The 22,470-nt window shown below is 50.2% G+C and overlaps 6 protein-coding genes across 6 annotated transcripts; 3 read left to right on the plus strand and 3 right to left on the minus strand.

Annotated features, from left to right (window-relative positions):
- Window positions 1-850: 850 nt before the first annotated feature.
- Window positions 851-4,623, minus strand: GUITHDRAFT_103537 (hypothetical protein; the record flags this gene model as incomplete). The annotated part of the gene is made up of 17 exons (XM_005837878.1): window positions 851-916; window positions 966-1,007; window positions 1,057-1,125; window positions 1,183-1,248; window positions 1,294-1,329; window positions 1,383-1,448; window positions 1,491-1,577; window positions 1,766-1,866; window positions 1,920-1,981; window positions 2,035-2,098; window positions 2,318-2,383; window positions 2,623-2,818; window positions 2,878-3,592; window positions 3,647-3,738; window positions 3,824-3,920; window positions 3,966-4,133; window positions 4,181-4,623. The coding sequence occupies 17 exons, from the start codon at window positions 4,621-4,623 to the stop codon at window positions 851-853; spliced, it is 2,436 nt and encodes an 811-aa protein (XP_005837935.1).
- Window positions 4,624-5,045: 422 nt separating this feature from the next.
- Window positions 5,046-5,939, minus strand: GUITHDRAFT_103538 (hypothetical protein; the record flags this gene model as incomplete). Its single annotated transcript, XM_005837879.1, has 4 exons — window positions 5,046-5,124; window positions 5,178-5,310; window positions 5,365-5,443; window positions 5,691-5,939. The coding sequence occupies 4 exons, from the start codon at window positions 5,937-5,939 to the stop codon at window positions 5,046-5,048; spliced, it is 540 nt and encodes a 179-aa protein (XP_005837936.1).
- A 616-nt stretch (window positions 5,940-6,555) lies between these two features.
- GUITHDRAFT_103539 (hypothetical protein) lies at window positions 6,556-13,262 on the plus strand (the record flags this gene model as incomplete). Its single annotated transcript, XM_005837880.1, has 2 exons — window positions 6,556-10,312; window positions 10,357-13,262. The coding sequence occupies 2 exons, from the start codon at window positions 6,556-6,558 to the stop codon at window positions 13,260-13,262; spliced, it is 6,663 nt and encodes a 2,220-aa protein (XP_005837937.1).
- A 700-nt stretch (window positions 13,263-13,962) lies between these two features.
- Window positions 13,963-15,447, plus strand: GUITHDRAFT_135031 (hypothetical protein; the record flags this gene model as incomplete). Its single annotated transcript, XM_005837881.1, has 5 exons — window positions 13,963-14,388; window positions 14,427-14,678; window positions 15,161-15,197; window positions 15,255-15,362; window positions 15,413-15,447. The coding sequence occupies 5 exons, from the start codon at window positions 13,963-13,965 to the stop codon at window positions 15,445-15,447; spliced, it is 858 nt and encodes a 285-aa protein (XP_005837938.1).
- An 81-nt stretch (window positions 15,448-15,528) lies between these two features.
- GUITHDRAFT_92876 (hypothetical protein) lies at window positions 15,529-17,223 on the minus strand. The gene is made up of 7 exons (XM_005837882.1): window positions 16,985-17,223; window positions 16,860-16,938; window positions 16,623-16,808; window positions 16,422-16,569; window positions 16,140-16,371; window positions 16,015-16,093; window positions 15,529-15,962 (listed from the first exon to the last, which is right to left on the minus strand). The coding sequence occupies exons 1-7, from the start codon at window positions 17,058-17,060 to the stop codon at window positions 15,842-15,844; spliced, it is 921 nt and encodes a 306-aa protein (XP_005837939.1). The 5' UTR covers window positions 17,061-17,223; the 3' UTR covers window positions 15,529-15,841.
- A 2,520-nt stretch (window positions 17,224-19,743) lies between these two features.
- GUITHDRAFT_66512 (hypothetical protein) lies at window positions 19,744-21,655 on the plus strand (the record flags this gene model as incomplete). The annotated part of the gene is made up of 6 exons (XM_005837883.1): window positions 19,744-20,708; window positions 20,760-20,901; window positions 20,955-21,122; window positions 21,174-21,303; window positions 21,357-21,440; window positions 21,486-21,655. 6 exons carry the CDS (start codon window positions 19,744-19,746, stop codon window positions 21,653-21,655), a joined length of 1,659 nt encoding a protein of 552 aa, XP_005837940.1.
- Window positions 21,656-22,470: the final 815 nt, after the last annotated feature.

Raw genomic sequence — 22,470 nt, forward strand, 5'->3', positions numbered from 1 at the left:
AACACCAACTACCTCCTCCTCCTCCTCCTCCTCCTCCTCCTCCTCCTCCTCCTCCTCCTCCTCCTCCTCCTCCTCCTCCTCCTCCTCCTCCTCCACAACCACCATCTGCTCCATACTCGCAATCTCATCAGCACTCCTGACTATCGTCCTAGGTCAAGTTCTCGGAGGGACATGCGAGGGCCATCGATCTGCAGTACGTGACCCGTCGCCTGTTGTGCCATAGTTCTCACCTGCTAACAAGGTCTTTCTTGTCTTCCGCGCGACATTCTTCGCCGGCATGCTGATCTCCAATGGGCTGATGATGACCAACTACACCAAGGCCATGCACTTGACCTCCCCCTTCACCGCGACCGTGGCTACCACCTCCTTCAACTTCTGCATCACGGTTCGATCGCCTCCTCTCTGCACTGATCTTCACCCCTCTACTATCCGCTCCTGCTTTCTCCCCTCTCCCTCACTCGCCTGCCCGTACACCAAACCCCTCACACCCTTTCCTACCCTCAGTTCCTGCCTCTGCTCTCTCCTCTGCTTCCCTGTGTTCTTCCTCTCCTATCGTCTCACCCATCCTCCTCTCTCTCCTCTTCGCCCATCCCGCGTCATGCTGATCGCCAGCATATCGCAGGCACTTCTATCCATGTGGCTCTTCGGCGAGCAGCTGCCGCTGCTGTGGTGGATCGGATTCTCCCTGATCCTCCTCGGAGTCACACTGCTGGCGGTCGGGCAGCGGGGAAAGGAGCAGAAGATGGACTGAGAGGCACGCGAGGTCGACATGGCTGCCATGGCGGATGGAGTGGGGGTTCAATGGGAGTTAATATCAAGACTGCGGCTGCTGGAGACGAGCTGGTCTTGACTAGTCCAGGATCTGGAGCTCTTGTGGGATGTTTGTCTCCAGCACTGTGTCCAGCAGGTCGAGTTTCTGTTGGCTCAGGTTCAGCCAGCGCACGTTCGCGGCCCTCCGAGGTCACCTGGATGGTCTTCTTCATGTCCGTGATGATTTGGGAAGAACGCTGGCAGGAGGGTCAGAATCTCCCTCGTTGATTTCAAATGTTGAGGGACCTGCTTCGCCTCTTCGACGACTTTCAGGATCTCGTGCTCGTTCTCTTTGATGTCGTCCCGATTGATATCCTGGTGGTCATTGAAGTCACCGACGGAGGTCACTGGAGCGACGGCAGGACGTCCCACCTCCTCCGATGCCAGCAGAGGATCCGCACAGAACGCGTCGAGCTCGTCCAACCTCCTGGCCAGCTCCTACAGTTGACGTCACTGCTGAGCGACGGGGGAGGAAGAGCGGACGTGCTCGTCGGCGAAGTTCTTCAAGGACTTGAAGACCTGGGGTAGCAACATGCGCGTCAGTCGAGACGTGGGCAGGCAGGAGAGCTCACGAAGGTTGTAGGGAGGATGATCGGCTCCTCCTGCTCGTCGCTGCTGGTCGTGTGCAGGTAGGGGTGCTGGGCAAGTCAGTGGCGGCAAGTAGGATGCTTCGGGGTTACATAAAATCCGATCTCAGGCTTGGCCTTGATGTTGTCGGACTCTGACGGCATGTCCACCTGGCTGAAGTTGCCTGTCGCCATGTCCAACTGAGGTAGAGGCAGACAGTGAGAAAGAGAGGGAAGGACGGGGGGGGGGAGGGAAGGGAGGAGCACGAGCACGAGCACGAGCACGAGCATGAGCACGGGCACGGGCACGAGCACGAGCACGAGCACGAGCACGAGCACGAGGGAAGGGTTGCGCAGGGAGTTGAGAGCATCCTCGGGGTTGTGGTGACCTCTTGCATCAACGTCAGCATGTTGTCCGTGCTGATCATCTTGGAATATTTTGCGTACGCCCTCCTCGAGAATCTCGACATGATCCTCGCCTTGAACACCACTAGCAACGTCCACAAGTCATCCATGGGGCAGGAGCAGCAGGAGAACTTTCACCAATCTCGTGAAGGACTTGATCGAGGAAGAGGTGGTTGACAAGAACTGCAAGACCGTCCTCACTGAACGAAGGTCAGAGGATGAGCAGCAGCCTGTGGGAACGAAATCTTCTCACTTTGACATTCGCTCGAACTGCGCGACGACATTGGAATAAGCGTCCATGATGATACCAACCATGACTGCAGGAGAAATTGTGTGAGAAAGAAATACAGATGATAGTAAAGAAGTGAATGAGAGTGGAAAAGAATCAGCACAAGGAGGAGGGAGGAGGAGGAGGAGGAGGAGGAGGAGGAGACGCAGGGGCAGGGGCAGGGGCAGGGGCAGGGGCAGGGGCAGGGGCAGGGGCAGGGGCAGGAGGAGGTGCATGGGCTGTGTGAAACATCATTCCAAGTTCTGACCGTTAAGAGCCACAAAGACCATGACGATGAGAAAGATGTAGTAGAAGAGCAAAGCTTCTGCTGGGCCTGCCAGGAAAACAAGGCGGATCAGAACTCGAGGGGATGAGGTCAGGGAGTAACGGGAGGAGGAGAGGAGAGGAGCAGACGGTAGGACCAGGAAGCAGAAACAGGTAGGAGGGAATGGAACAAGGAACAAGAGGAGGGAGAGAGGAGGGAGAGATGGGAAGCAGAGAGAGAATGCAGTGAAGCGAAGGAGGAGTGAATGGAGGAAGTCGATCGAAAGGGATCGCGGATGGCAGGGTCACCATTTCCCGTCTCGTCCTTGGGAAGGCTGTCAAAGACCAGCTCCCTCCCACTCAGCCCGAGGAAGAGCTGGACCATGGACTCGAAGGCTGCCCCGATGGTGCTGAAGTTCGGGTTGCGATACCCCAGGATAGAAACAGCGATGATGGACCACAGGAGGAGCAGGCAGACGATGATGAGGAGGTACTGGAGGATTTCCTGCAGCTCTAGTCAACCCCCCCATGCCATCCTCCTCCTCTTTCTCAGAGAAGCATTACCTTGCGCATGAGGACGAGAGTTTGTGTGAGGACAGAGAGGTGGATGTTGATCCGGAAGTAGTTCAGCAGCTTGATGGTTGACAGCGCTGCGACGATACCGCAGAGGGTGAAGTAAGACTCGACGATCGTCGACGACATGGACAGCTCCAGCCTTTCAGTCCCAGAGAAGATTCCATCGGCCGTGACCCTCAAATTCGGTGCGAGAGGCGTGAAGATCATGTAGGCACGGATGGCGATGAGGATGGCGATGAGGATGAAGTAGATCCAGTCGTAGATCGTCCAGAAGTTCAACAGGATGGAAGTGTAGCTCTGGTTCATGGCTCTGAGGACGCTGTAGTCTCTAATCTCCTGCACCAGGTACCCCAGGAAGCAAGTAAGGAAAACCAGCTCGAGCCCCAGCCGCATGTAGTCAGTCCTGCAAGCGTACTTGTTGATCTCCATGGCCTCGATGAAGTAGGAGGTCGTGACCTGCCCCCCCAGCGAGATCTCCGCGTACAACTCTACTTGCATCAGCAGACCCAAGTTGGGATTGTGACCGACAAAGTCCGTCCTGAGCCACCTTGTCCCGTTGTTGACCCACAGGTTGTCCCTCAAACTCTGCATCTTCGTCCGGCTCTCCTCCAGCTGACCGAGGCCCCCGAAGTACTCATAGTAACCGTTCTCGAAGATTGACTTGGACTCGTATGTGTACACGATGCTTGAGTTCTGTGCGCCCCTGGTATCCGAGCTTCAGGTGACTCAACTGCCTACCACGGAGCTCAATGGTTACCTGAAAGGAGATTTGTCGACTGCCCCGCAACATCGCGCAGCCAGGTAAGTCTGACCATAGCAAGTGCTTTGGAAGGGCTTGAACTTCGGGGCCTGCAAATGGACAAGTCAAAAGAGCATCAGCAGAGGGAACTTGGAGGAGGAGACGTGCCTGAAACATGCATGTGTCTGGTGCTACCCTGCGTTGGGTGATACGGAAACCACCATTCAGCCTAATATGCGACATGACGACTTGCTGATCGATCTTGCTGGCTACTTTGTCGTTGTAGTATGTGCTAACGTAAAAGCTATCGAGCAAGACTGTTTGGTGCCAGTTCCACCAATCTTCAACCGAGGCCACGTCGTACCAAGTCTTGAACTGATAGGATGTATCTCGGTAAGGAGGCTCCACCAACACATTCATCACGGCAGATCTCATTCCGTTGGTAGCATATGCATTTCTCTGCATCAAGATGACTACAAACATGATCGTGAAGAATCCAGCGAACCTGCGATGAGACGATTACAACAAGAAAACAGAGACGACGAGAATCACTTGCAGAATTGACGAAACAATGTTGACTGAGAGATCAACTGTCTGCAAACAATTTTGACTTTCGTTATGTTCACATGGCTATATTCTGCAACGCCAAGAATGGCGTCGTAATCTGTCTTGGGGTCATACCCAGGTTTGGTCCTTCCAAATCGATACAGCGACTTTCTTAGAGTCGTATCCTTGCGCCTCTTCCTGAAGCTGGAGTGGGAGCCACGGCCATTGCTCAACAAGTCACTATTCGAACCTTCGTGTTCCGTGGGATGGCTGTCTCCGTTCGCTGGACTCCCCACCTCTCCGCCAGCCTCTCCTCCGTTCTCATCCCCTGTCTTCGATGTGCCATTGGAGTTGCGCAGCTTGGGAAGGAGCTTCTTGGGAGGAGTGATGCTGATCTCCTTCGCGGCATGACCTTCTCCTCCTTCTACCGCCACCACAACTCCATTCATTCTTCCTCCTACGTCTCCTACCCCTCCTCCTCCCCTCGGCTCTTCCATGACCCCTGATCGCCGATGAGCAAGTTTGACAAGTGCCATCTGACGATCAGGTCCGCCTCAGGATATGATAGTCATGGGCCCGGCCAGTCGTTGGGCCGATCCGGCGATGGGACCGTACTGAACGGTCGGACCGGCCGCGGGCCGGATGGCCCGCTCAGCTCGGCCACTGCCCGGCCAGGGCCGGCCAGGGCTGCCAGTCGGAGTCGGAGCACCACTGGATGAAGGATCTCCAGTTCGTAAGTTTCACTGAGTTCTGATCTTTTACTGACAGTGTAAGCCTCTGGCTTCAGATCAAAGAGAAGTTTCATAATGGCGGATCAGTCGGATGTATCAGGTTCATCTCTCTATCCCTCTATAGCAGTTCCCTCAGATCCTCATCCTACTTTCTGATTCATCCCTTCAACCCCATGCTCCGAGAAAGGGATGTTATTGAACACACAGTGAATACCCTGCCTGCTCCGCGTCTATCAGAACAGATGTTCCCCTTTCTCTCTGCACTCACATACCTCACGTGCTCGATCGTGTTCTCTGGCAGGTTGTCCACAGCAAAGAACTGCAGATCGTCACATTTGTCTGGCTCGTTGTTTACTATCGGTCCCTTCCAACTGTTGACCATGCAAAAGAAGTCCATGTATTCTCCTGCAGTGGGAATGAGAAGAAGCATCGTCCATGCTCAATGATGTTCATCCTCACTCTTCTTGTTCAGTCGGTGCATCGTTGACATCACGGAGATTTCTGCTGGATCTACCTCGATCCCTAGCTCTTCTTTCGCCTTTGCAAGGAATCAAACAGCAGAACGAAGTGCAAAAACAGCACAACATAGGAAAAGGAAAAAATCAATTTTCTGTTGTTCTTCGGTCTCATCCAAGACAGATCAAGCAATAGCTACCCTGCACTCTCATGTTTCTCGAATTCACATGAATTCAATAAAAATCCTGGCCCTTTGTCTCTCTCATTACAAAATCGTCATCACTCGTTACTCACTGGACATTTTGCCATCTTTTCAACTGATGCATTACCTCTCTCATCACGGTCTCGTGGATCCGTTCCGTCGGCCTTACATGGCCGGCAGGTAAACCATACCAACCATCCATAAATCCAGTGTTGAATCTCCTGCTCAGCAAGATCATGGACTTGCTGTCCTTCAGCGCTGTCTTGGGATCTACAATCTTTTCCTTCATCTTCATCATCATTCCTCCCGTCGCTGTCGCCATGTCTTGCCGAATGATCATGTTCGCAGCTGCGAACAAGTGAGCTATACGCCCCATTTCACCGACACAGGTTCACCCCCACCCCCTCAATTGGATGAATCAACATACCACCCCCTCTTTCCGAAACAGAAGAATCACCCTCTACCCCAAAATTTATTATACAGGTGGTGGTACCACCAACGTTTCCTCTATCATATACCCCACCTTGGGAGTTCACCCCTGCCCTTGTTCTGTCATGAGGGGTGGGTTGAACACGACCACCCGTACCACTTCACTGACAATGAAGGCCACTTCTTGTAGCTCTGGTTCACCCATCATCCCCGTGGCACTGCCGGCAAGGCTCACCGGGCCGGGCGGTAAATCCGATCACTGACTCACATGCTACCGTGACCCGGCGGGTATCAGTGACTACTTGCAGTAGCTAGGACTCCGGGGCTAAAATTCCGATGTACGTAACATATAAATAATGCCGTACTGTCACACAGTACCGAGAGTTGTCCGTCACTTAAAGGGTGATCTCCCTTTCAGTAAAAGTACGGGTTCTTTTGTAACACAAATTGCAAAAGATGTAGTAGATACGAATATTGTACCAGACGAATTTGTACCAGATGCTTGATTCTTGTGTACCAACAGACTAACAGTGGTCTTGGTCCCTCCAGCTGGACGAGATTCTATGGCAGGGGGTATGATGACAGCCGGCGAGCTCCTGCTCGTAGCAATGGCGTTCCTGCTGAGCAGCGCACCTTGTTGTGACGCGAGAGTAAGCAAGGAAGAGTTCGAACATGGTTTTCGGCATGGAGAAAGGCGTTCTGTGGTTGCCAAGAACCTTCCCGGAAGACCTCTCATGATTCACAACCCCGACACTTTGCTGCTTCATCATACAGAAGACAGAGCACATGCAAAGCTCAAGACTCGATTCCGACAAGACTCGACCATTGCTCAGCAACAGATTGTGTTTGAGAAATCAAGCAAGAGTCATTACCTCGTTCGAGTGAAATATCCTGCTCCTGCAGATATGCTCTCCCAGTTGAAGGCCACCAGCGGAGACGACTTTGTGCAATACATTCCATACGATACGTATGTGGTTGCCATGGAACTTTCTAGGAAACTTGACGTTGCAAACATGGAGTATGTGGAGTCGATTTATCACCTCCCGTCGAGCATGAAGATATCCAACGACCTGCAGGATTACATCTCGTTGGCGATGAGATCGCTCTCAGCCAAGCAGCCCGAGACAGTCATCAACAGCAACCCCCAGCACCCTGAGAAGCGAGGCACCCTAGACAACAGCCACAAGAAACACAAGAGAAACCAGGGAAACGCGAAGTCTCAGACCAAACAAGACAAATATGGACATGGCAAAGTGAAGGGAGCACCGGCTGGACCTGATGAGAGCGTATTTCTTGAGGCAGCCATCTCAGTTCATCCCAATCATCTGTCTCTAACTAATATGCTCCGATTGTTGGAAAACGCTTTCAGCACAAGTTATGGCAAGATCGCTCAAGTATGGGCGAAAACGAGCAGCAAGCTGACGATTGAAACCAACGCGCAAAATGTTGTGAAGGTTGTAGAGCACTTGGCCAATCAAGCATCGGTGAAATGGATGGAAAAGAGGAAAGGGTACCGCACTATGAACAAGTATTCTTCTTTGATCGTTCAAGGGACCTATAGGTGGCAACCAACCCAAACCAAACTGGAACAGCTCGGGTTGAACGGAACAGGGCAAACAGTGGGAATAGCAGACACAGGCATTGATTTTGACTCTTGCTTTTTCCATGACCCCAAAGTCGAGGTCTTGGTGTGTTTGGATTGTTATTTCTCTGACGTTTGTAGCAAAATATGCCCTGCTCAACCCCGTCACCGTAAGATTTTGTCCTACAACTCCTACGCCCCTCCTACACTCTTTCCTCAGTCTTATGACTCGTATCATGGTCACGGCACGCACGTGTCCGGTATCGTTGCTGGCGCCGCTGGTCCCATCAACACTCTTGCTACTCAGTATAATGGATCAGCTCCAGGTGCAAAGATCGTGTTCGAAGATGTCTCGAGTTCGGAGCCTTACCTCAACTACCTGCCATGGGATCTCGGCTCCAGTCTGTTTGCTCACGCATATAACAACGGAGCGAAGATTCATTCAAATTCGTGGGGTGGTAGTCCTTCTGAATACGATTTCCAGTGCATGGAAATCGATGCATTCATGTATAGCATTGACGATTTTCTGGTTGTCTTTGCTGCAGGGAATAGCGGTCCCAATCACTTCTCTATTGGCAGTCCAGGGAATGCCAAGAACATTCTATCGGTAGGATCAAGCTTGAACTCCCGTGAGTCGTACGTGGCGCATGGTTATGGTACCTACTTCAACCTCTCCATGCTGCTCTCTGATGGCTCAAAGGAGAGAATGGTTGACATCCTGCCTGCCTCCTTCGGAGCTCCGCTGACCCCCGACATGGAACCAATCAACGCTTCGATAGTGGGTCAAGAGTTTTACAGCTGGTGCGATCCGTCTGCTCCGTGGTGCATGAATATAGAGTCATTGCTGTGCCTGCAGCGTCCGAACTCGAACTCAACTTGCTCGAGTCAGAATTCACCTGAACCTAAGATTTCAATGAGGTGGTCGGACATCCAGACAGTTGCAAGCCTTGGAAACGTTCAATCCAGCATTCGATTCCAGGATTTCAAGTCATGTTTTGTTGAGCCTTGGGCTTCACAGTCAACATGTACGTTCTCAATGTACGTCAACAGAATATCTGGCGGCGATGTTGATCTCATGATTCAAGTGCCCTTGCAGTACTGGATGGGCAGCCATAGCGTTACTAATGTCAAGGGAATCACTGTTGCTGGTAACTATATTCCAATGGATTTCAGCATGTCAGACAGTCAGTCTTGTGGACAATCAATTAGTACAACCTACAGGATACCACCGCAAGTGTCAGGAACGATTCAGATCATCGTTTACTTTGACCAATCGATGATGTACGCATATGCTTGCATCACGTCGGGAGTCACCTTCACGATGATTTCTCATGACAATACCTTATGGGACATCTTGTATGACTCGTTTACCTCTCAGGAATACAAGTACAATTACAACCCACAGATGTACGTTGATTTGCAGACTGACTTTGATTTTTGTATTTTTGGAGAAAATGCCAAAAGTCGAACCTATTTAACGAGACATTCTCTGAGATTTGCTCATTCCGACAATTTGTTATACTCACAATTCATTTTCAACAATGACTATGAGTCATATCCAGTGTTCATGGCAGGAAAGAAAGTTCAAGACCATGGTATAAAGGGGTACACTATCTACATCAAGAGCCATAATGTGGAAAACTCACATGATGAAGAATCGCAAATTACTTTGTATGAGAATAATAGCATTACTTACACCGTTATTACCCCGGTACAAAATGATGATGACTCCTTTTCATTTTCCATTTCTAAAGGGTATTCTATCTTCTCAGGTTTTGTCAACATCAACAAGACGGTGACTTTAACAGGCTTCTCTAATCCATTGAGCGATTACTTTCGAGGCTTCTTCAAAGGCAGCATGGTTGCTTCTCCTTTCACAGGTTATTGCGATGAAGTGCTCATGGCCTGGAATGCTCAGAACATGGGAGCCCCTGCACTGATCTTGTACGAACCTTCGGTCCAATTTCCTCCCCCTCTTTTGAAAGGAACAGAAGGCCTGAACGACATCTTGAAACATCAGATCAAAATACCAGTCGCTGGCATCTCAGGTTTGGACGCACTAAGACTGCTTTCGAAGTGGATTCAAGGAGGATCCTGCGCTTCAGGTTTTCCTTATCTCTGCCTCCGTTCTATGCAGCTGGCCAAGTTACCACTGGTTAGCAACGTTCGCTCAGGACAAGAGTACAAGCACACCGACTTATCGATCTTCTCATCGCGAGGACCAACCTTTGATCTCAGAAACAAGCCAGACATCGTCGCTCCTGGTCAGAACATCTTCTCCGCTTCTTCCGATGGAATCCGCAACAGCTACCAGTGCGCTGACTCCGTCGGGCTCAACAAGAGCTGCATCCTCGAGATGAGCGGAACCTCCATGGCTACTCCAGCAATCGCCGGGGCAGCCGCCATAGTGAGGCAGTACTTCGAGGAGGGCTACCAGGTCACGGGCTCTCCCTCAGACGCGGATGGTGTCAACCCTTCCTCCGCGCTTGTCAAAGCTATGATCATTCAAAGCGGCAAGCCTCTGCGCCATGCTTACCAGTATGGGTCTAAGTTGGTGAGGAATGGTTTGTGGAGTTGGTTTCAAGTCTACGGAGGGTCTGAAGTTACATGGCAAGAGTCGACTGCAAGCCCTTCAGCGGAGCAGGGGTACGGGCTGCTTGACTTGTCGTCGGTCTTGTGGTTCGGAGCGGATTCAGACTTTGTGTTGAAGACTTACGATCGGGTGCAGCTGTCTCAAGGTCAGGTCGTAGAGAAATGCTTCTCCGTCTCCGGCGGCTCTCAGTTCCGAGTCACTCTAGTGTGGACGGACCCCCCCGGGTCCCCTATGCCTCCAAGGCGCTCATGAGCGATCTCGACCTCGTGCTCATCGATAGCAGTGGCAACACCTTGTACGGCAACAACCGCTCGGGCTCGGACATGGACCGAACCAACAATGTCGAGCAGATCACCCTGCACCAGGCCCCCGCGGGGACCTATAGCGTCGTCGTGTCTGCCTATGACTTGCCTTGGGGGTCGCAGAACTTCGCGCTGGTGGTGACGGGGGCCATCACTGCCGAGACAAGCTGCAGCTCGTTGCCTCCCTGCCCTAACAGCTGCTCAGGGCACGGCACCTGTAGAGCCTCTGTGTGCGATTGTGCTGCAGGATACTACTCAGTTGATTGTAGTCAGTCACCTCGATGTGGAGATGGTGTTTTGACAGCTCCAGAGCAGTGCGACGACGGCAACTCAGTCTCAGGCGACGGCTGCTCGTCGACCTGTCAGGTGGAGCAAGGCTGGGAGTGCGACCAAGAGTTGTGGCCAGAAGTCAAGTCCTCCTGCTTCAAGTGCGCGTGCGGATGCCATAAATACAAGGAGGAGTCTGGCATTGTCAACGAGTCGAGTTTTGTCAACTACGTGGAATGCGTGTATGACATCGAGCCGACTGGTTTGACTTCTATTCAATTTTCGTTTCCTGATATGTGGAACAATCCAAATCTCGACCTTGAGATCTACACCTGTGCCAACTCAGACTGTAGCCACTGGAGCTTCGATGGTTGGATATCAGGAACATACATGAGCCTGTGGTTGCCAGAATCATATTTGTACAAACGTGCTTTCAGAGTCATGTCGTCAAAGGTGAGGGTGGTTTCTTACAGCCCGTTCGTGCTCAAGTATGGACCCATCGTGTATGACGTGTGCGGCGATGGCATTCAAGAAGGGCTGGAGGCGTGCGATGACGGAAACCTCGTCGACGGCGACGGATGCTCATCGACTTGCAAGAAGGAATGCACGGCAGCACATTGCTGTCACATTGAATTGTCAACGCATGACGTCTTCACCAACATGTACAAGAACGAAGTTGTTCCTGGTGCCACTTGCGCCTCGTTCAGCATCTACGACAGCAACAACGGTATGGGCGAGATCGAGCTGGCAGTCATCCCTACCCTCCTGCTCCCAACCGTCTGCGAGCAACCAGGAGTCGACAACTCGTCGTCTACCAGCCTCAAATTCAACGGATCGCTTTCAACAAGTCAGTACAAGTTTGCAGCTGGAAACATCATGGGGGATTGGAGCTTGCTCTATCCTTCCTCTTTATCCAACGGCATGCAGAACATGGATGATGGTAACTGGCTGCTCCCGGACTTTGGCTTCGACTTTTGTGTGAATGGCAAGAACGTGAGGAATCGGACGTACATCAGTTCCAACTCCTACATCACCTTCTACAACGGCTTCTCCTTCTACTCTGGTCTGTCTGCTTCCTGGCCTCCCACACCCACCATGTTCATCGGGGGATCCGACACGTCGGCTCAGCTCGTGCTGACCAAGACAGTGTATGAGGCGGGCATGCGAGGCTTTCTCGTTCGGTTTGAAGGTACAGCCTCAAGCAGCGGTCAGCTCGGCTGGCCCAACATCATCTGGGAGGCGACATTCTTCGAGGACAACCGCATCAGAGTGTCTGTCGGGCTCATGGCGAACAGCTACGGTCTCTCTCTGCTGAGCGATGGCAACGGCAAGATCCTCCTGCCTCTTGCCTTCCAGCAGAACTCAGCTGAGCTCCTGCACCTCAAGAACCTGTGCTCGTACAAGCAGCAGGTCGCGTGCGACAGACTTGAGTTGAGCTCGCAGGAGGAGAATCAAGTCTTGTCCAACAAGTTTCAAGTCTTCCGCGGTCGCTCGCTCACCTTGAACTACTTCTCCACCGTCAACAATCGAACTGCATCGCCGTTTCCCTTCGAGCTGTCATGGGGAGGCAAGTCAAAGCCCATGTGCGGCAACGGGCTCCGAGACTGGATGTTCCGCAGGCTCACTATGGTGAGCTGCACTTCGACGACATCTTACTGGTACACGTCAACGATCAATGACGGGACGGGACGAGTCTCCTCATGGAGTTACCGGATGTCTTCTTGCAATGCTCTTCTCAGTCTTCTGATCAACTCAACGGGGCCCATGTACCTTCTCGTCGACATTGACTCGACCTCTCTCTACGGGAGTTCGATCATGAACGTCACTCTCAACGGCGTCAGCATCCCCTTCTCCTCTCCTGACCAGATGAGTCCCATGTGCGGGATGAAAGTTCCCATTGTCCTCACTCAAGTCCCCACCAACGTGCAGGGGTCGAAGCTCTCTCTGCAGATCAACGTCATGTATCCTAACTGCTGGTACTGCTCCAACACTCCCTCCTGCCTCTACATCAACGCAGAGGCTATCCTCGCCACTCCTGACGTCTTCGAGCAGTGCGACGATGGCAACCAAGTCGACGGTGACGGATGCAGCAGCACGTGCACCATAGAGCCCGGGGCCACGTGCGACAGCTCCTTCAGCATCGGGTCGCTGCAGAGAGGGCCGGACGTCTGCCTCGGCAAGTACGGCAAGCAGGTGCCGGGAGGATGCTCCAACTGGATGGCGATGCTCAACTCGTCGACGTATCCGTTCCTGTGGGGTGAAGACCCGAGCTACAGGAACTGCTCGCTCCCTTACACGTGGGAAGAGATTGCCATTCCAGCTCTCAAGACCTGCTCAGTTCAGTACAAGATGGGAGGCCTGGGGCTTCTCATGACGGATCAGTTTCAAGTTTGGATCTGCGTGAAGGATCACCCGTGTGCGTTGAGTGCGAGCAACCCTTACTTCTGCTTCGTCTACGATGAGGACAAGGAAAGGTTCATCCCTTGGGGAAGCAACTCCAAGCTTCAGCTCTTTCGACTTTCCTAGTGAGGATTGTTACTTCGGCGTGCTTGTTCGAACATTGTGATCATGATCGGATTGTTCTGTTGGTAATCTTATTTGCAATTATTCGCAATAAACGTTTATCATCATTTTCGTTTGAAAAGCATTTTGATCACGATCGCAGTGTAAAAGATGGGTTTTCACAACGATGCTCGTAGTCATCATGATCTGGTAGCAACTCTCTGTGCATGATCTTGTAGGCAACGTTCTTCATGCAGACCCTTCAGTTGGCACAAACAACTTGGCAGCCCCCAGAGTGCAGGGGAGGTCTGATTGCAGCAGCCGTAAAGCTGCAGATCACCGCAGGATCGTCGTTATTCCTTGAGCACGTGAGCAGAACAGCAGCGGCCTCCATCGGAGATCAGGTTCATGCATGGGTGAACTTTCAGATTGAGAGCAAAATGAGATTGTCAGTAGACCCAATGCGATCAAGGCATACAGAAAGGAAGGAGAAGAGAGAGGAATGCAACTTGACAACAACTAAATGACGTTTGCTGCGCTGCAAAGACCTGTGCAAAGACGCTCAGTTGTAGCAGCTTTCTAAGGGGTTTGTTGTATGAGCTCTTTACTGTATGAGCGTTTGATGTGGAACAAGCTTGCCTCAGACTCTGGATTCGTGAGAGGCAGTCCAACAATGTCCGTATAGACGAAATTGCTGCCCCCGTCGTCGTCCTCCACCGCGAGCATGGTGTGGGTGCTGGTGGGCGGCGGGAGGCGACTGGAGATCGGGGGGGAAGGAGGAGGAGCGGAGGAAGGGAGGAAAGGCGACGTGAGGATCGGGAAGTCAGAGGATAATGACGTGGTCATCAGCCATGAATCCGTGTCAAGGCGCCATGCAGTGATAGGATACAGTGACAGAAAGAAGGCGGTGTGGTTGGAAGACGACTCCTCCAACGGCACTTGGGTGAATGGCGAGAAAGTAGAGAGAGATCGAAGGATTGAGCTTGCAAACGGATCAAAAATTAGGTTCGGAGAGCATGATGAAGCCTACGTCTTGGAGCTTGTGGACAAGTCCGAGGGGACCAAAGAGTTGCTATCAAGACTGGAAGGGTATGGGGATGAAGACGCGGAGGAGGATGAGCCGGACAGCGATGAGGAGGGGAAGTCAAAGGTCAAAAAGCCTGCCGCCAGACGAGAATCCTCCTCTAGGTCTCGATCACCGATCAGAAGAAGGTCGCGTTCTTGGGAAAGGAGATCCCGCTCTCCAGCAAGTCGATCTCGGGACAGGAGGAGGTCTCGATCCCGGGACAGGAGGAGGTCTCGTTCTCGGGACAGGAGGATATCTCGATCTCGGGACAGGAGGAGGAGTCGATCTCGGGACAGGAGGAGGAGTCGATCTCGGGACAGGAGGAGGAGTCGATCTCGGGACAGGAGGAGGAGTCGATCTCGGGACGGGAAGAGGTCTCGATCTCGGGATAGGAGGAGTCGTTCAAGGGATCGAAGGTCCTGGTCACAAGAACGGAGAAGGTCCCGATCGCGAGGCTCAATGGATGGAGGAGAGGATGAGAGCAAGAGCAAAGAACCAGCGGGAAACTTGCGCACAAGTGCAAACACCGTGCAAACACATGCTGGGGGAGGTAACCCTTGCACGTGGAGCCATGGCGAATTTTCACACAGCAGCAGGTCAACCAAACGTCATGGTGGGAACCAGCCCAGCATTCAGCCTTGCCTCTGCCTCCCAAAAGCGAAAACTTCTGTCTGACATATCCGGCTCTCCGAGCTCTTTGCTAATGCTGCCTTAGATGGGCCTCTAAGCCTAAGGAGGAGACGGGCAACAACACTGCAAAATGGACAAGTCTTTCAAGCTCTCTGGGTGATTCACAAGCTCAGGTGTAATGATGGTAGACAGGCTGCAAGACGAAGCATCTGAACGTCCTGAGCAGGAAAAGTTTCTTAAGCTCATGGGAGGGAAGAAGCCAGGTAAGGGAGGAGACCGTTAAGTGAGATTTTCGATGGGCATGCCTGACTGCAATGGAGGCAACGAGGCCATGGCAGGTAAGGCGCCGGAAGCCCCTCCAGGAGATCGTGCTAGCTATCGGAACATGCAGCAAAACCTGGAGAAAGAGTTCGATGAAGCCCTCCGACGTGAGCTGATGCATTTCATTTGTTGCAGTTGGTTGAAAATTTGTCAATAGGAAGCCAAGGAATGGGGAAATTTGGACTAGGCTAGGGTAGAGCATACATATGTTTTTCAATTAACGTAGAGAAAGATTCAACGTTCATATAAGTACAATGGGCCCAGATACATCGTCATGGGAAAGAATGTTTATTACCAAAACAAAAATCTCAGCGCAACAGTTTATCCCTACAGCTTCATTTCCCATGCTTTTGCTTCATGCAGTTCATGAAATGTACTCTTGCTATATATAACCATTTCGCTACATCTGTTTCGAAATCATATTGAAACATCCGATCTGAAATCCAAAAAGGAATGTGCAACATCAACCACAGATTCAAAAGTCAACCAGAAAATTCCAGCATGGCTTCGAGTTCCGATGCCTGGGTGCGACAACTGAATCATGGATGGACTGCAATCAGATCTCCAAAGAATGTGGAGGCACAAATTATCCTTGAGGCCTTTCAGGCTGGATTGTTTCCTGATACTTCAAAATCGTCCAGTCGAACACATAATCGTACTGGAAGCCTTCTCGAATGAACAAATCACGGAATAACTTTCTCAAATATCTACAGCAACGTATGAGTATAAAGTAACGCCATCCAGTTATCCTAAGCTTACCCATAATCTGGCTTGTCATCGAATCTCAAGGCCCGAACATAGTTCAGGTAGGTGGCAAATTCCTGGGGGAAGCCTTTGCCTGGGATTATGTCAGGATTCGAACATGATAAAAATCACTAACTCACAGAGCTGCTCCACTTGAGTGCCCATCTTCTTCTCTGAGATCTTCTCATACTTTTGCTTCTTGTTTGCAGCGCGCAATCCTTGCCACGGAAGGCTTCCACGATTGAAATACATGAGGACGTATCCCAGCGACTCCAGATCATCGCGGCGGCTCTGTTCAATACCCAGATGAGTATTGATGCTCGCATATCGAGCAGTCCCAGTCAAATTCTTGTTCTCTCGATAGGGAATGTGCTGTGACAAAAAAATAAGCAACAGCTCCGAGAGAAGAGGAGAGTGAGTACCTGATGTGTCTTGGGGTCGCGATACTTCTTTGCAAGACCGAAATCGATAATGTTGACCTGGTTTGCCTTTTTTCCTAGGCCCATAAGGAAGTTGTCAGGTTTGATGTCACGATGTATAAAGCTCTTGGAGTGCACGAATTCTATACGACTAAACAAAGTATCAATGTGATATCCCAAAAACAAAAACAAAAACAAAAATACCTCAACATTTGCTCCGCCAACATCAGGACAGTTTTCAAACTAAACTTTCTCGAACAGAAATTGAATAGATCCTCTAAACTTGGCCCAAGGAGGTCTATGACCATGACGTTGTAGTCGCCCTCCACTCCATACCAACGAACGCTGGGAAGGCCTACTCCCCCTTGAAGAATCTTGAGTACCTTGGATCTGCACACCAAGAAAAATGAGACAAGTCGCAATGTAAGCGACAAGAATTACTCATAAAGGAGCTGTGGGTGCTTGCTTTTGACGCTTTCCAACTTGATGGCAACTTCTTCGCTCGTCGAAATGTTTGTTCCTGAACGAAACATAAGCGATTACACAAAAGCATATATTCAAATCACCGAGAAAAATATCTCCAAATGAGCCGCTTCCTATCTTTCGCCCAATTCTGTACTTATTTCCAACTCGAAGCTCCATGTTTCAATCCAGGAAATATGAACTATAGGCCTGGACCAATTTGTCTGTTTGTCACCAGTAGTGGCTAAGCCAGCCTGCGACCCTTGTCACGGGTCGCTCAAGTCCTGCGATCAGATTTCTGACTCAGGTTGTACAGGTCTGAATTTGATTGAGTTTCCAGCCTAAAAGAAACAATCAAAATCAGTATCGCTTCACAAGCTTTGAGAGATTCAAATTCGACGAAAACGTTCAACATACTGCAATACTTTCAACTTTGTATTTGAAAGCACACAACAGGTATCAAACATTTCTATCTACAATGAAACAAATTCTGTATACGACTAGCTTGCAAAGGTGCAACTGAAGAGCCGCGAAAACATTTCATGCAATCTCAATGCCATACAAATTCAATATTTGGCGATGTAATGATTAGATCATGCATCACCAGGATTGATTCTCATATCGAAAACTATTCTGAGTTGGTTATCTTCTCAAAAACGCTGAGAAACCTTCTCTTCACGATGCTGATATCAATGCAAGCCGAGAAACCGCTCAAACCACACACTCAGCCAACAGGCAAGCAGGCGAGACAAAAGAGATGAGAACACGAAGAACAAGTGAGAGAAACAATCTACTTGATGCAGACTATGAAGTTCAATCAAACTAGATCACTTTCAGCGATGACGAGGCTTGAGGAAGCCAAGTCAGACTCTCCTCTCTCTCTTCCCGCGCATGCGCAACCGCTGGAAGACGCGGTGGCGGATGTGCACCCACCCCCACCCATGAACCTGTCGATTGCTGAAGAAATAAGGGGTAGCTGCTACATAATTGGTTGTCACCACCGGTCCTGTATGATGAAAATTTAGTATCAAGCACCAGTACTCGCTGGAAGTGATCATCTATCTAGTGGGGTACCATCACAAGAGGGGTAGTCAGAAGGTCAGGTAGGACCGTCGGCGTCGTAGGAGGTCCTATACTCCCCACATAGCGCGATACAACCTGCTAATAAGGTCAGATATGACAAGGTCATAGGAAATGTTATTACAATTGTAGGAGCTCAATTCTAGATATGCATAAGACTTGGTACTAGGAAAGAGCCTACCAAGAAGTGAGTAGGTGGCAACAGAATGCGATATTAGGGATCCACACTGTAGAATCAGTTCAATGATTCAAATATTGCTTTGTAAATTCCATTTTTAAACAAAAAATTCAAAACCTTTAGGAATTTGGAATAAATCAATAAAACAATTACGGGGTATTCGACAGAAACGCGCAGATTGTTTCGTTTCACAGACCTAAAACCTGAAGTATTTTAAAGGATACTCTTCTATGCCTTCACGGGTCCAAACAGGGCAATGTCATGTAAAGGGGGTGGGTACTATTTGGTACCAATTAATAATTATTAATAATAGTTTTATTCTTACGGTACAAAAGTACTTTTGAATCCGACCACCCCACCACTTCCCACTCATTAACCCCCCTAGTTCACTCCAACCACCACCCCTACCCCTCTTTGTACGACTAACATTCACCGAAGCTGGTTCTGCCAGTTCTTCGTACAGACGACTAGCCGCTTCCACGAGGTTGCCGTCAAGGCTCCATCCCACGATTTGATATCCCTTCGAGATAACTTGTCCTATACGAAGATTGCAAGGAAGCCCCAACAGAGAACGGACTGTTTCAACATGGTGCATGAACGATGTGGGCTTCTGAGCTGGCATGGGCGTCCGCGGCGTGCTGGAAAGGCCAGATTGATTGGCGGGAAAATAGTACCAAGTATAGCAGTTTGTACGGGGGCGTACTACGGTACTTCAGCAATAATTGTTTGTAAAATGGAATGTAACTTAAATTAGTACCGAAATAGATATTTTTATAATGTTAACAATAATTTAATAGGCGTTACTATCCATATAATTTGTACTATCTGTCTAATTGTCCTACATCCATATATTTCTGCGCGTTTATGTCGAATTCCCCAAACAATTACCCTTGATTCGAAAATATCTTCTTGAGACAGCCAAGCGGTATGAATTAGCAGAAATCTGTACTATATTATCAGTATTGACAAAAATTATAGCCAAATTATGATAGAAATACTTATATAAAATTACTTAATCTGGTTTGAATCTGTACCAGCATTTCCTCTGTGTTCGGATGCTTAAGAATTTTAAAATAAAAAGAAATCTTTATGGAAAAGAAATTGTCTTCAGTAAAATCGACGGTGAGAATATTGGCTCAAATATGTGTTTACTACTGTGCAACATTTGAAAGAAATGCAGAGTTTATGAAGAGGAAACCTCTTGTGAATATAAAAGCTCTCAGACAGGATAAAAACCGAATCATAAAACTTTATAACTATTATTCAAATTGTCCCAGACGTCTACGTACCTGAAAAAAAAAAGTGTTGAGAACCTTTTTAAATATCACCGTACAAAATTTGACGATAGTTTTGTACTGAAGATTTTAGATATCTTTACAAAATCATCCAGAAAGTAGTACCAGAGAAACCCCCATTCCTAACAGGATGGCACGGAGCTGTTAATCGAAGTAAAGCCAAAGAAGTGAACGGTTTAATCCGTTACAGATCAACAAACTACGGCCGTTACCACAAAATAACTGCAGGGCCGCCAATGTCGTAGGTGGGGGGAAAGGAAAGAAGCGAAAAAGCGGTGGCAGTGGGAGGGAGAGGATGGTAACAGTCAGCATGGGTCGGAACGAAGCCCATTGTCACCAGGAGCCGATGAGCTCCTTTCTTGTTTGGTTGACCATTGTTTCTGGTATGGGAGGGTTCCTTTTCGGAATCGATACAAGCAACATATCCGGAGCGCTCAAGTTCATCGAGGAGGAGTTCCATGTAGACTCGGCCTTAACAACCGCCATCATTGTTTCGGGTACTATCGCAGGTTGTGTTCCTGCCACGGTGGCTGCAGGTTGGCTTGGTGGTACCTTCGGACGGAAGCCAACTTTAACGATGTCCAGCATTCTGTTCATAGTCGCAGCCGGCATCATGTCCCTTGCTGCAAACATACCAATGTTGGTTGGCGGTCGCATTGTTGCTGGCTTTGCAGTTGGTATAGCCTCTTGCACCGTGCCGGTTTATCTGGCGGAAACGGCTCCAACATCTCATCGAGGGGCCATAGTGACTTGCTATGTGGTGTTGATTACCTTCGGTCAAGCAGTGGCGTACATGATTGCGTATCTCTTCGCTATGATTCTTCCACAATCTTATGAATGGCGGGCTATGCTGGGTACTTCAGCCATCCCTGCTCTCTTCATGTTGCTCGGGTTGATCCGCATGCCTGAAACACCGCGGTACCTTGTCTTGCAGGGGAAGGACGAGGAGGCACGAAGAGCGCTCGTCACAATAAGAGGTCATGAGAATGTAGACGAAGAGCTGATTGAGATAAAAGAAGTGTGCTTGAACGAAGGTCAGGAAAGCGTGCGAAGTCTGTCTAGCAAGGGACTCAGACGGCACCTTCAGGTGGGAGTGGGATTGCAGGTAATGCAGCAGTGCCTGGGGATCAATGCCATCATGTACTATAGCGTCAAGATCATCCATGACTCCGGCTTCACGTCGGGTCATGACGACATCTTCTATTCGATTCCGATCGCGTCCACCAACTTTCTTTTCACTTTTGTTGGTCTCTTCCTAATTGACGTGACAGGGAGGTGAAGCAAGCTTTATGCACTCTTGCTCAGATGGTAATACCTTTTTTCCAGGAGAAAGCTCTTGCTAGGATCCTTGATTGGAGCTACAATATCTCTCTTTGGGCTTGCTGCCTATTTTTCTTCCATGTCCGCTTCTTCGCCGCGGATTACTCCTCCAGACCAGATTGTCAACCTCTGCCAGCAGTATCAGAATGTAAAAGCTGCAGCATTTTGCCACCTGAATGTGCTAACATGTTTCTTCATCAGTGTTACGATTGCACGCGGGACTCCCAGTGTGGTTTTTGCTATTCCGGAGAGCAAGCTGTTTGCTCCCCTGGGAATCTTGACGGGCCGCTCAATGCAACTTCATGTGATCGAGTCACTTGGTCGTACGACGCTTGCCCTTCCTCGAAAGCATGGGTTGCTATACTACTGGTCCTATTCATCGTCAGGCTTCCCTTGTTCCACGGCATGACTGTATTTCAGGTCATGCTCTACCTTGCTTTCTTCGCCTCAGGGATCGGGCCTGTACCCTGGACAGTCAATTCAGAGATCTACCCGCTTTCCGTCCGATCGCAAGCGAATTCTCTTGCGACTGTTGCAAACTGGACAACAGGTGATACGAGCTCCCGCCCTCACGCGGCTCAGAGGCTCATGGTTTTATCGCAGACCTCCTGGTGGGTTCCTTCGCCTTCCCCATACTCCTTGAGTACCTCAGCGCCTCCATCACTTTTGGGATATACGGATGCGCAGGTGAATCGAGACGAATGTGACAGACGAGATTTGATGGAAATCCAGGGATCATCGGGATTGCGTTCACTTACTTATCACTGCCCGAAACAGCTGGGAAATCGTTGGAAGAAATCCAGGTATCGAAAATTTCCAGGACAAAGAGCGTATGTAGGAGTGAATTTCAATCTGCAGGAATATTTCTCGTCTTCCGAGAGGTGGACCGACGTTCGTCGTAAATCGTCGCATGTCAGTGATTCTTCACTATGTTTTCATTTTCTCTGAATGCTACATTCCAGTCCCCGCTTTTGCACAATGACCAACTCAACTCCAAGACGGACACCCATGAGGAAGATGAAGATGAATGCGCTGAACTTTCAGTGGCAAAAGAAGAGCTGATTGTTGAAAATGAAAGATAGTTATCGTACAGCCTGCTACACCGTGCCGGTGACCGTACCGTACTGTAACGGCCGCGGTGACTTAGCCGGGCTCAGGGCCGTACGCCGCCCGCCGGCCGACTGTGCCGCAGCCGCCGGCCCGGCGGGCCACGATGCCACCGTGACGGTCCGTCCGGGCCCGGTACCGTCGGACTCTGCAACTTTGAAAGTATCGGAGTTTCAAGTTTCAACGTCAAAGTTTCTTAGGTCAAAGTTTCGCAAATTTCGTGTTAGCTCCGAGGCGGACTTCTTTGCAACCTGCGGCCGCGCATGCTCCCCTCCCCCCTCCCCTCCGTTGACTGATCGACGTCCTCCGCCCTGCCCGCGTGCCCCTGCAGCAGCTCGCTCCTCCTCTCCTCGTTCCAACGACCTGCTCCGTTGCTTCCCTTGCAACTCTCACCAACTTGATCGTTTCAGGCACCATCCTCCATCCATCTGTACTGAAACCGCACGTGCACTCTGCTTTCAAGGAAGGGAGAAAGGGTCGGTATAGCTCGTCGATTCTTCGACGTCACTAGTGTTGCTCCTCTTCGTCCTCCCTTAACCTTCTCATCCTTCCACTCCTCCACCCGAAGTTCCCCCTGCTCCTCGACTGCTCACTCTACGCCCCTTCCCCG

The sequence above is a fragment of the Guillardia theta genome (assembly GCF_000315625.1).
Source record: "Guillardia theta CCMP2712 unplaced genomic scaffold GUITHscaffold_13, whole genome shotgun sequence".
NCBI lineage: Eukaryota > Cryptophyceae > Pyrenomonadales > Geminigeraceae > Guillardia > Guillardia theta.